Below are 13372 nucleotides of genomic sequence, written 5' to 3'. Positions count from 1 at the left end.
TCTTCAATGCCTTAAAGTTCTTGTCAAATCGATCTTTCATTTCCTTGGTCAGAGTTACCCCAAGATATTTTATGCTGTTTGTGGCTATCATGAAAGGTGGTGATTCTCTGATTTCCCTCTCTGCTTCCATATCATTTGTGTATAAGAGGGCGACTGATTTTTTGGAGTTGATCTTGCATCCTGCCACATTACTAAAAATGTTTATCAGCTGTAGGTGTTCTTTGGTGGGTTTTTTTTTGGGTCGCTTATGTACACTATCATATCATCTGCAAATAATGAAAGTTTAACTTCTTCCTTTCCAATTCGACTCCCCTTGATCCCCTTATGTTGGCTTATTGCTATTGCTAAAACTTCAAGCACTATATTGAAGAGGTATGGAGAGAGTGGACAGCCTTGTGTTCCTTATTTTAGTGGGATGGCTTTGAGTTTCTCTCCTTTTAATTTGATGTTAGCTGTCGGCTTGCTGTAAATAGCTTTTATTATACTTAGGTATGACCCTAGTATCCCTAATCTCTCCGAGACTTTTATCATAAAGGGGTGTTGAATTTTGTCAAATGCTTTTTAAGCATCTAATGAAATGAAAATCCTGGAATTTTTATCCAATCCTCTCACACTAATTCTACTTACCACAGGCCCTCTCCACATGCTAGCAGAAAGATGTGCCCATTTAAAGTTTTCCTCTGAACTTCAAAGGATTATTGAACTAATGATAAAGGGAATGCTTGTAATCGCAACCTCATGAAAGATTTATTATTTTGGTTTTAGCTCTGGAGACTGAATCTGGATAAGCATCCTGACACTGAGTTAAACTCCAAACCTGAAAGAATTCTAGATAAAAGGCTCTCTATACTCTGAGTCATATGTTCTGTGTGGTATGCATCATTTTGAATGTACAGTCTAAGTTATAATACTTATTTTTTGTTATTTTACACATAATTTTTATTGTAACCTACTCTAGGTGTTTCAGTAGGAATGAATGAAGCCATATCAAAATACAAGCCTGGTGTGGCTGTGCAGACTTTTAACCTCAACACTTAGAGGTAGAAGCCAGCAAATCTTTGTGAGTGCTAGGTCAGTCAAGGCTGTGTAGTCATACTGTATCTCAAAAAAAAAAAAAAAAAGCTGAACCAAACCAATCCCAAGCTAAACCACTAAACCACAACAACAGGAATAACAACAGCACAGGGATGTCAGAATACAGAATACCTTGCAAAGAGGGTTCTGGCAGTTTGTTTCTTTATTTACTGTGTATATATGAGTGACTGTGTATATATACCACAGTGTGTATGTGGAGTTCAGAGGACAACTTGAAGGAGTCAGTATTCTCCTTTAGTCATGTGCGTTCCATGACTTGAACTTAGGTTGTCACACTTGGTTGCAATCTTTACTGGTCCCCACCTCCCACCCTACAGATGGTTTTCCTGACAAATCAGTCATTTCAGTTACTTGATGTTCCAGGAAGATTTAGCTTGCTACTGTGCTCTTCTTAAGTGGAAATCCACACTTCAGACATCAGTGGGTGGTGCCTGCTGTATCAGCTATAGGATAGATGGGTATAGACCATAGGCTAAGTTCACAGATAGACACATGATAACAGCATAAATAAAAGCATCTGTCTACATCTTTACTTCCCTTTTAATCTTCAGTTAGTCTCAAGAGGAGGCTTGAAATAAGGATTTAATTTTATTCCTTTAAAGACACAGAGAGTTAAAAATGTTCTGTCTCTGTTTTAGTTTTTAAGACCTTGGGGTTTCTTAAACATTTTGATAGAGGTTTGGTGTGTGGTTTAGCAGAGGAGTGCTTAGTTAGTATATATTAGGCCCTAAGTGTGACCCACAGCCTAGCAAAAATGTGTTTTATTTTTATGTATATGAGTGTGTTGTACATGTATATGCATATCCATATGTGTTGGCATGTATGTATTTTACATGTATATGCATGCGTATGGAAGGCACAAGTTGACACTGTGTTTCTTTCTTCATTGCTTTATACTTGATTTTCTGAGGCAGAGTCTCTCGGTTGAAAACAGAGCTTACCCATCTTTGAGGTAGGCGGCTCCTTCTATATCATTGAATGGTGGGGTTGTAAGTGGCCTCAATATCTGCTCAGCTTTTAATGTAAGGGCTGGGCATCTGAACTCCAACGGTCATATTTTCATTGTAAATATTTTATTCAATAAGCCATATATGTAGCCTCAAGAAATATTCTGGAAGTTGGAAATATAAAAAATTTAATGTATTGGATGAAATAGTGATAATTTTGTTTTCTGTTTGTTCTCCACATTTTACCTATAATGCACAGCAGTTTGTTATAATGGCTAAAACTTAGTATTGTTATCTAAGGTGGTTTCCAGCTGGTACAAATACATTGAGCAAGGGTTAAGTGATGAATAGCCTGCTTGTGATTAGTATAAAATATATTTAGAAAATTAAAAAATATAGAGAAAGTAAAATTTGGTATCAAATTGGAAAGAAATATGTCAAAGTATCATTATTTGTGGATGATATGATAGTATACATAAGTGACCCAAAATTTCGACTGGGGAACTCTTATAGCTGATAAACACCTTTGATGGAGGAGGGTCATCTTTCTATCTGTTGTTTCATTGGTCAAGTAATAAAGAAACTGCTTGGCCTCTGATAGGACAGAAAATTAGGTAGGTGGAGTAGACAGAACAGAATGCTGGGAGAAAGAAGCTGAGTCAGGAGTCGCCATGATTCTCCCACCCGACACAGCCGCAAGTTAAGATCTTCCCTGGTAAACCACCTCATGGGCTATACAGATTATTAGAAATGGGTTAGATCAATATGTAAGAGCTAGCCAGTAAGAGGCTGGAACTAATGGGCCAGGCAGTGTTTAAAAGAATACAGTTTCCATGTAATTATTTTGGGTATAAAGCTATCCATGCGGGCAGCCAGGTGCCAGGGATGCAGCCCGCCGTACTTCAACACACCTTCAGCAAAGTTGTTGGCTACAAAATTAACTTTCAAAAATCAGTAACTCTTCTATAAACAAATGACAGACTGAGAAAGAAGTCAGATAAACAATATATTTTGCAAAATCCTCAAAAAATTCAAAGTATCTTTGGGGTATATGTATACAAACAAATGAAAGATTTATATGATAAAAATTCAAGTCTTTGAAGAAAGAAAGTAAAAAAAAATCAGAAGGTGACAAGATCTTCCATGTTCATGGATCAGTAGGATTAATATTGTAAAAATGGTCATCCTATGGAAAATAATCTACAGATACAATACAGTCTCTATCAAAATTCCAATCTAATTTTTCATGGACAAAAGGACAATTATCAACCTGTTATGGAAACATAAAACTCAGTGCTGTGGAATATTATTTCAACTAGACATAGATGTGTTACAATTTTTTATGCTGTGAAGTTACTTTTATTATGTGAAGGTGTGTTTTATTTGTTTTTGCTGTATTTGTTAAAATGTAAAGATGTGTTTCATTTGTTTGTACTGTATTTGCTTAATTATGAAAATATGTGTTGCATTTGTTTTGCCTTGCCTGCCTAAGGCACTTACTTGGTCTAATAAAAAGCTGAAAGACCAGTGACTAGGCAGGGGAAGGTTAGGCAGGGTTGGAGGGCAGAGAGAATATGTAGTAGAAGAAATCTAGGTTTGAAAGAAAAGAGGGAGGAGAGAACAATGGAGAAAGAGAGGGACACACCTGGGGGCAAAAGCCAGGCAGTCACCAGCCTTAGGGACAGTAGGAAAGTAAGCCATACAGAAAGAAAGAAAGAGAGGAAGAAAGAAAGAAAGGTAGGTAGGTAGGAAGGAAAGAAGTCTTAGACAAAATGTAGAGAAAGAGAAACAAATTAAGTTATAAGGGCTAGCAAGAAACAAGACTAAGCTAAGGCTGAACATTCATAATTAATGATAAGTCTCTGTGTCAAAATTTAGGAGCTAGTAGCCCAAAAGAAAAAAACCGGAAAACTTAGCCAACTGCATGGTGACTTGGCTATGTTCAACTCCACTTGAGCCAGTGGTTGCAAAGTCACAGGCAAACAGCTATTGTATGAATTTGTGCCCCCCAAATTTTACACCAGATGAGGCACAATCCTAAGTGATCTTATCAATAAAAACCTAGAGTGAGATGTCAGGATAAAAGCTGAAAGATTAGAGAAGTGAAAGAACAGCCACAGTCACCTTTTCCCCTGTGAATCTGCTGCCAAAAGGACAAACATCTTGTCTATACCCTGCATTATTACTTCCTGTCTCTACCCCATGTTTTCTCTTCCTGTCTCCTGTATTTATAGACCACCAGACTCTGTGGTCAACTAGTGGCTAGCTCCACTTTCTATCTCCAGGCCAGATTTATTTTTCAGAGCACAAACAAAATATCACAACAGAAAATATGATTGTGAAAGTCATTGATTATGTGGACAGCCATTGTAAATATGATGAGGAGGTTTTCCTCTAGGAGTAGCACACACTTTTGGTTTGATATGTGTTATTTTTTCCCTGAGCACTCTGTTTAACCTCTGTGGTTAAAGCCTACATTCAATGTCTTTAATAAACTACATCCATGCTTCAAAATAGTGCCAAAATGTAATTATTTTCAAACAAAGAAGTTGTTAAAAATCAATATCAAAAACTTAAGACTGAAATGTCAAAAGAAAAATATTTTCAAAACACTTCAAGATGCACACATAGACAAAGACATTGAAAAAAGACTCCAGTAGGTTAGAAAATAACAGCAGTAATCAGTGCATAGAACTGAATGAAATTTAAGCACTTTTGAGAAATGAACACTTGGCAGAGTGAAAATGCTGTCAGCAAAACATTCCAAAATAATTCATAGCTATATACTTGGTAATGAACTAATAATTTAGAATCTCTGAAATTCTAAAAATTCTATAACTGAATGATCCAATGACTTAATGTACCAATGAAATGAACTGGCTCCTTTCAAACGTAGAGGTACATGTAACTAATAAATGTATGGAATAGGTCTCACCATGATTTGCAATTAAGAAAAATCTAAGATGCATTAATATTCTAAGTCATCCCTAGAAGAATGGATCATTAAATAAATGAACATACAAAAAAAGCAAAAGCTGGAGAGGATGTGGGACAAAGGATCTCAACAATGTTGGACACAATTCTATTCAGTGGAACCACTATGGAATTTAATATGGAGGCTTCTAAAACTGAAAATAACTGGCAATATATGCACCTACAACAATTCTGCTAATAAGTACAATGGAATGTATGTCTGTACAGTATAGAGACCCCTGAAATACACCTATTTATTAAGGTGGCAATCATAACAGTCATTTGATGAATTCATCTTAAAAACCCATAAGCAGGTGAGATATGGAATTAACTTATATGTTGATTAATATATGAATAGATAAGCAAATATATTGCACACATATAATGATTCTCTCATATTTCATATAATCAAATTATTAAGAAAATACATTTTTACATTTTACTGCTATTATACCATGTTTTTATTCTTCATATCTGAAATAAGCCAGAATCAGAAAGACAAATTAGTGAATGATTCCTGTATATGGAAGCTATATTTTACACACATACGCACACACACACACACACACACACACGCATGCACACACGTATACCTCACATTATAGAGAACAGGCTGTTTTGGAATAGAAAAGAGAACAGTGGGAAAGGAAAAGAAGAGCAAAATGAGCAATAAATATAACCTAGATGGATTATGAAAATTGAGTAAAGATGTAACTATGACATGTACCAATTTAAAAATGGAAAATCTAAAATATATTATTTGTAGTCTGAAACAGAAGAGCATGATCTGAACACCTATGTCATACACTGTAATGCAATTTGAAAAACCAATAGATTTGAACATGCAGATTTGTAAGTGTTGCAATACTAATTTTGCTATTTCATCATTTGAATTTGCAAAGTGGGATTATTGTTTCAATTATTGTGTTTTGTGTGATAAAGTTGTAAAGTGATGATTGATTTTCAATCTGAAAGATTAAAAGTTTCTCATAAAATAGGATTTTGACTGTTGTAAGATATAGAGAATGCAACTAGAGTGACAAACATATTTTAATTATATTTAAATTGGTAAGTGTAAATGCATATGTTCCTTAAAAATATAACTAAGCAGACAAATGACTCTTAAAAGTGCACAAAAATAGCATGTTCCATTTTGTCCTCAGGCCACATAAATGTGACTTATATGCAGTAATAAAAGAAAAAAGCAGTACTTAAGACGTTTTCTGGAGTAGAGAAAAAAGTCTAAAAATGTTTTTGTTGACATCCATTTTCTTTTCTTATTCTTCCAAATTAATTTATGAAGTCCTTAGAGACTGAGACAAACTGAATCAGTCTGGATAATGATGACCTCTGTGCATTCAGTCTCCCAGTCCTAGTGGAGTCAGCAATTATCCTGTGCTTCCAGTTCTTCACTTTCACGTTACGGTGAACTTGGCTCGTGCATCTTTCTCTTTGCATGGATAACCACACCAGAAAACTATTAAATGCCACTGCTCATATCTTCTGTGGCACAAAGACTGCACGCCCCTCAGGATCTGCTGTGATAAAGTGAATGTATCTGTACTTCCTGATCATGGCAGAGCAGAACAGTAGCTTAAACTGGTAGATGGCGAGAATGCAGTTATGTGAAGGAATATTGGAAAGATTCTTTCCACACTGGTGTAGATGAACTTGACAATCCTTGTATAAAGATGGGAGAATAGTGACAAACTATTTCAGTTATTTGGAATATGAAATATATGTTCTTTTGTATTGAGTATACAAGATACTTCATTCACAATTTGCTTTTCATTGACCCTGATTTTCCATACACTTACCTCACATAAAATGGATACCTTTAAGTTATTTCCTGCAAATTCCCACATGTCTATGATGTACATGGTGAGGAAAAGTTGGACTAGGCTATTAAACATAAAACTGAGTGCTGTTTTTTATTAATAACCAATCATATTACTTCCTGTTACTGCAGGAAGATACCTCATCTCCCTGTCTTCTTCTTTTGGAGACGCATGGTTGATTCCAAGTGAAATTATCAGATACTCAGGCTGTATGATCTGCAGGAAAGAGCTATAGAGGGAAAACAGAGTGCACATATCATACATACATCAGAACAGATCTGTCTCTGGAGTCACTATATGATATACTTGCAGGCTTCTATTGTTTCCTCCATTCTCACATTAGGCCACACATTTTCAAAAGAAGAGATAGTGTCAGACTTTGCATTCTATATTGTCCAGAGAATGACCTACAGCGTACCAAGCAAAAAAAAAAAGAATAGCAAATTATTAGTAGTTACACAGCAAAACATCACCAAATCAGACACTCAGAACTAGCAACACAAATCTACTTGGAACTCTTTAAAGTTGTCAACTGGAGCTTCCCATAGGATAAGTCTGTGACATAGCAGAATGAGTGATTCCAGGTAAAAGAACAAATAAATAACAGATAGGGCTGGCAGCATCAAATTGGGAGCTCATGACACCCAAGAGAAATCAACTGGCGAGACTGAGGTGGTCAGCTAGTTCTACTTGAACTGTTCTTTCATGCATGAGCTCCCCACGTGTGAACTTCCTGTGACTGAACTTTCAGATTCTCTTTTCTAATAGATGCCCTTACACTACGTCGTAAAAAATAGTCATATTTATTGGATATAGGTTACTTTCTAGCTATTTTCAAGGACAAAGTGATTTAATCTTAGTCTGTTTTATTCTTCTCTTCCCCTTTTATCAGAAAGACCACCAGAGCTTTGAGAACACTTTGACACAAACCTGTTTGGGTATGAAATATGCTGGAGACAACTCCAATATCAGACCTAATTTCTCAGTGAACTCAAACAACACACTACAATTTACTAATGTAATGAGCATTACATCTAGTTTTTTATTCCTCCTGAGGAAAACAGGAGTCAGGAAAAAAGTACCTGCAACATAATTGTGATAAATATCTCTGAGCACCTGCTTAAAAATTTCTCTTGACTAGAAACTGATAGAAAGAAATTAGTGAATCACATGCATACTATGACAGATCATTCGTTGTGCTTTGTTTTGAGATAGTTTTGTTAAACCAAGACTACTCTGGTACTCACAATTCTCCTATACCAGCTTTCTGATTACTGAAGTTACAGATATGTGCCACTATATACACTCTGATTATCTTACTTTTAGTATTTTGGCTCCAATTACTTTTATGTGTGGGAAGTTATTATTAAAGTTGATTTCTAGGACCTAAACACAATAGGTTCTCCATATAGGTTTATATATGTATATATGTGTGTTACATGTAATATATATACATTAATATTGTATATTGCATAAAATTGACAGAAAAAATTAAGATAATGTTACTTGCAATAGTTAGGCAAATATACATGCCATTCAAGTAATATATAACTTAATTGTAAATATTCAGATTAACATAAAATAAATTCTTTTATTTCTAATTCTCTGGGGCCCATACTTTTTAAGATACAGGAAGCATGAACATGGAAACCTTTATTAACCACTGAATGAACACTTCCATGGCTTCCAATTGTTCAGAATTGACGTAGCTTCAAAGTAACAGATTCTATCCTGTCTGCACATTAATTTAACTAGAGACAAAATAGTTTTAATTTGTGTCTTTATAATTATTTTTTCACGCAGATATCAAAATATTGAGAGAAAATTTCCTCAATGAGAAGTAAGGATACATTAGCAGACACAGGCAGATGTACTTTAGACTGAAACATATTATGGAGGTTTCCATTATCCAATTCCAATGTCATATGAAACTATTCATCAGCTAATTATTTTTATAAGGATAGTATTTTGTATGTTTTAAGTCTACTGTGATTAATTGTAGATGTTTCAGACTGGAGGGAGTAAAAGGAAGAGAGGATGGTGTATTCTATTAAAATAAAAAAATTAAAAAGTACCATGATTAAAGAAATTATGAAATGCCAGAGACCTTCTCCAGGTTAAGGTCCCAAAAAAGATGTGTGGAGTCAATAGGGGCAGGGACTTGCAGGGACAGGGACTGACATGCTCTGAGGATGAATCCAGATTGCTGCCTCCATGTTTGTGGAAAAAGGGAACCCACAGAGACAGCTGACCTGAACTCTGGGCCAACAGTTAGGGAAACTGCATGGGACTGACCTAGACCCTTTGCATGTGTGTGACAGTTGCATAGTTTGTTCTGTTTGTAAGGCTCCTAGCAGTGCTATCAGGATCTGTCCCAGGCACTTAGCTGACTTTTGAGAACCTATTTCCCATGCTGGATTACATTGGCCAGCCTTGATGTGTGGGTAGATCAGTTCTACCTCAACTTGGTGTGATAAACTTTGCTTGAGACCAAGGGAGGACTGCCCCTTTCTGAATAGAGAGGAAGGAGGAGTGGATAGGAAGGGGAGTGGATGGGTAGGGGGACTGCAGGAGAGGAGGGAGGAGAAACTGTGGCCCGTATGTAAAATAAATGAAAATGTTAATCAAGTAAAATAAAAAGAAAAAAGCTACACATTTTATACTCAATATTTTAGCCACAGACAGGATTGAAAAAAGCAGGCTCAATCCTCTGGGACAAGATTGGTCATTAACTTCATTACAACAGTTTTTTTTTCTGAGGTAAAAGTGGAAAGTTAGGTTCTACACATATTGCATAGGTAGGATTTTTCTATCTTTTACCTTCTTATTGAAATATTTTGTTTCTTTAATTTTATTGAATTATTTCAATTATTTAATATTTCACTTATTCTTTGAAAATTTGAGAGCCAACAAATACATTTATTTTCTGAACTCCATTCTGTGGCACTATTTCCTTTATTGGAAAAATGGCATGTTGAAATTTATTTGTGTATCATGAAACTGAACAGACTACTAGTATAATATTGACCTGAAATCTTACTAAATAGGATATTGGGGGATAAGGGTAACTCTTTTTAGAGAAAAACTAACACAAGCGATTAAGAATGACATCAAAGGTAGATGATGCACTGGCAATCAGAACTTTACCCAGTCAATTTATTTAAAGTTCTTGTTTGGGGGTCCTCAAGAGTGGTAGAGTTAGAGCTTAAGGTTCTATTCCCACCTCCCATTGAAAACACTAAGGACTTGTGACTGTACAAGTTTATGCTCCCATCAGCAATACCTAGGTGTTCTAGCTTCCTTTCATCCCCAGCAACATGAGATGTCATTTGTTTTATCCATCTTGGCCAGTCTGGTGGGTGTTAAGTTCAAATCTCAGAGTAGTTTTGATTTACATTTCCCTGATGACTAAGAATGTTGAACATTTCTTTCAGTATTTCTTAGCCATTTATGTTTCATCTTTTGAAAACTCAATACTTAGTTCTATACCTCATTTTTAATTTAGTTACTTGTTTTCTTGATGTCCATAATTTTCCCATATACTTTAGATATTAAACTTCTAATGGATGTCTAATTGCTAAAGATCTTTTCCCATTCTGTAATCTGTTGCTTTGCCTGAATGGTGTCTGTTTCATTTTCGTGAAGTCCTATATATTGCTTGGTCCTAGTGCCTGTGCAATCCATGTTAGTGGGCTTATGAACCTCAAGCGGTAGACTTTTATTCCTGAGGATCTGCATAAGAAATATATGAGTTTTGGTTGCTTTTTTACTTGTCTCATTATTTAAATAAATTCTCTTTTTCAAAAGGGTTGTGGTTAATGAAGAGATAGAGAATCGCACAGGTGTCTTGGAATTCCATCTCATGGAGCTCTCAGAGGATCCAGAGCTGCAGCTTCTCCTCTTTGGATTATTCTTAGCCATGTACCTGGTCACGATGCTCGGGAACCTGCTCATCATCCTGGTCATCGTCCTTGACTCCCATCTCCACACACCTATGTACTTCTTCCTGTCCAACTTGTCTTTGGTTGACATCTTTTTCATATCTACTACAATCCCCAAAATGATTGTGGGCATCAACATGCACAGCAGAGTAATTTCCTATGCAGGCTGCTTGACACAAATGTCTTTTTTCCTCCTTTTCGTATGTATGGATGACATGATTCTAACTGTGATGGCTTACGATCGTTTCGTTGCCATTTGCCATCCCCTCTATTATACAGTGATTATGAATCCTCAGGTCTGTGTTGTCTTAATTTTGTTGTCATTCTCAGTGAGCATTTTTGATTCACAGCTGCACAATTTGATTGCCTTGCAAGTTACTTGCTTCAAGGATGTGGAAATTGAAAATTTCTTCTGTCATCCTTCTCAACTCCTTAATCTTGCCTGTACTGATACACTCATGAGTAACATAGTAATATATTTTATTGGTGTCATACTTGGTATTTTTCCTGTTCTAGGGATCATTTTCTCATACTGCAAAATTTTTTTCTCTATTCTGAAAATCCCCTCTTCAAGTGGGAAATATAAAGCCTTCTCCACTTGTGGTTCTCACCTGCTAGTAGTCTGTTTATTTTATGGAACGGGGATTGGTGTGTACCTTGGCTCAGCTGTGTCACATTCTCCACGAAAGAATGCAGTGGCCTCACTGATATATACTGCAGTGAGCCCTATGCTCAACCCCTTCATCTATAGCCTCAGGAATAGAGATTTCAGTAATGCCTTGAAGAGATTACACGGTAGGGTTTTCTAATCTCAGAGCCCATGGCTTCCATTTAGGACAATGACTAGAAATATAGAATAAAATCTGTTGGTCACAATGTTTTTGAAGCCCATGAGTTAAATTCTGCATCATGTTTTTATTGTTGTTGTTTGGTTGTTTTTAATTTTTCTTTTTAAAATAGTATCACATTGCCGGGTGGTGTTGATGCACACCTTTAATCCCAGCAAATGGGAAGCAGGGACAGGTGGATCTCTGTGAGTTTGAGGCCTGCATCGTCTACGAGAGCTAGTTCTAGGACAGCCAGGGCTGTTACACATACAAATCCTGTCTTGAAAAACCAAAAAAATATGGTCACTGTTGTTGGGATGAATGTTGAATGGCAAGAATTTCAACAAATTGTTGCAAAAATTTCAGTTCAAGAATGTGAATAATTTCTGAATATGAATGGTATTTTGACTGTTGTCCCCAAATGTGTATGTGTGTGTGTGCGCGTGCACACAAGTGTGTGTGTATGTATGTATGTATGTATGTATGTATGTATGTATGTGTGTGTTATGTACAGCTGGGTCTAAAATCTCTATTCAGCAATATTATCAATATGTAATTCAAAGGTCAGATTAGAGATTTTAAAATTGATCTAATGGACATTTCACTTAATTCTAGAACTAATTACTGCTTGATGTTTATGGTCTTCAGTAAGCATTCTCATGATAATTGAATTCATTGTAATTGAATTCATTTCTTTTCATTTATTCTTTGAAATTTTCATAAATAAATATGATAGATTATGGTCCAAAATAATCATCTCTCCATTATCTCTTTTTTACTATTTTTTTAAAATTAAAAATTTCTGCCTCCTCCCCCCCTCCCTTTTCCCTCCCCCTCCCCCCCCTCTCCACACCACACCTCCTTTCCCTCCCTCTCCAGCCCTAAGAGCAGTCAGGGTTCCCTGCCCTGTGGGCAGTCTGATCTCCATTATCTCTTATACTTCTCCAAACCCAACAAACTCTCCCTCCTTCTACCAAGTTCACATTCCACTTTCTTATCTCTCTGGGTTTTTTTTGTGATCAACTGGGTTAACTTAGGCTACACACACATACATGAGATGAAGTGATCTACTGAACTGCAAGTGTCTCACAGTGCTTATTATTACTGCGGACAATGACTTTCCCTACTTTAGACTGATGTTAGTTTTGCTGTATGGGACAAGTTCTATGAGCCCTTTATGATATGTTAGGTTTCTACACTAGGTTTTGTGGAAGCCCTACACAGACAATTATTGTGAGTATATGAGTATAATGTCCATGTTAAAACAGCATTTCACTGCTATATAAGTAGTTATCAGGCTATTATGTCTTTCTGCCTCCTTTTCTGTGATGATTCCTGAGCCCTAGATGGGTAATACTGGTTTGATACTTAAAGATGTACACAATTATTCTTATCATTTTGATCAACTATGAATCTTAACATTAGTTGTCAAATTGTATAAATGGAAAGTTCCTTGAACAATTATGAGAGTAATGACAGCCTGATGGTACAATATTTAAGAGGCATTATGATAGAATGTATATTTTACAAAACAAAAGATATATATACACTCTTAGCACCTGTGACCACAATATATCTTGGGCTTTGACCAGTCCACAGTGCTGAGTATGAGCTGCCTTAGGCCACAGATAAGAAAATAGTTGATTATCCTTATAGCATAGATGACATGATTGCATAAGTACAGAAGTTTAACTTGGCTGCTTTGATTTAGGGTGAAAACAGAAATATGACTATTGATTTTTACAAATAAA

General features: G+C 36.0%; 1 protein-coding gene across 1 annotated transcript; it reads left to right on the top strand.

Annotated features, from left to right (window-relative positions):
- The first annotated feature begins 10670 nt into the window (after nt 1-10670).
- On the top strand, nt 10671-11603 carry LOC126494480 (olfactory receptor 7E24-like). The gene has a single exon (XM_050131846.1). It carries the CDS (start codon nt 10716-10718, stop codon nt 11601-11603), a length of 888 nt encoding a protein of 295 aa, XP_049987803.1. The 5' UTR covers nt 10671-10715.
- Nucleotides 11604-13372: the final 1769 nt, after the last annotated feature.

The sequence above is a fragment of the Alexandromys fortis genome, unplaced genomic scaffold, assembly GCF_014885135.2.
Source record: "Alexandromys fortis isolate MF-2015 unplaced genomic scaffold, M_Fortis_MF-2015_v1.1 scaffold_350, whole genome shotgun sequence".
Lineage (NCBI taxonomy): Eukaryota > Metazoa > Chordata > Mammalia > Rodentia > Cricetidae > Alexandromys > Alexandromys fortis.
This window is presented reverse-complemented; position numbering and strand designations above follow the sequence as displayed.

What these genes read in the sequence shown, in the direction of transcription:
- LOC126494480 (XM_050131846.1), top strand. Translation starts at nt 10,716, where the DNA reads ATGGAGCTCTCAGAGGATCCAGAGCTGCAGCTTCTCCTCTTTGGATTA.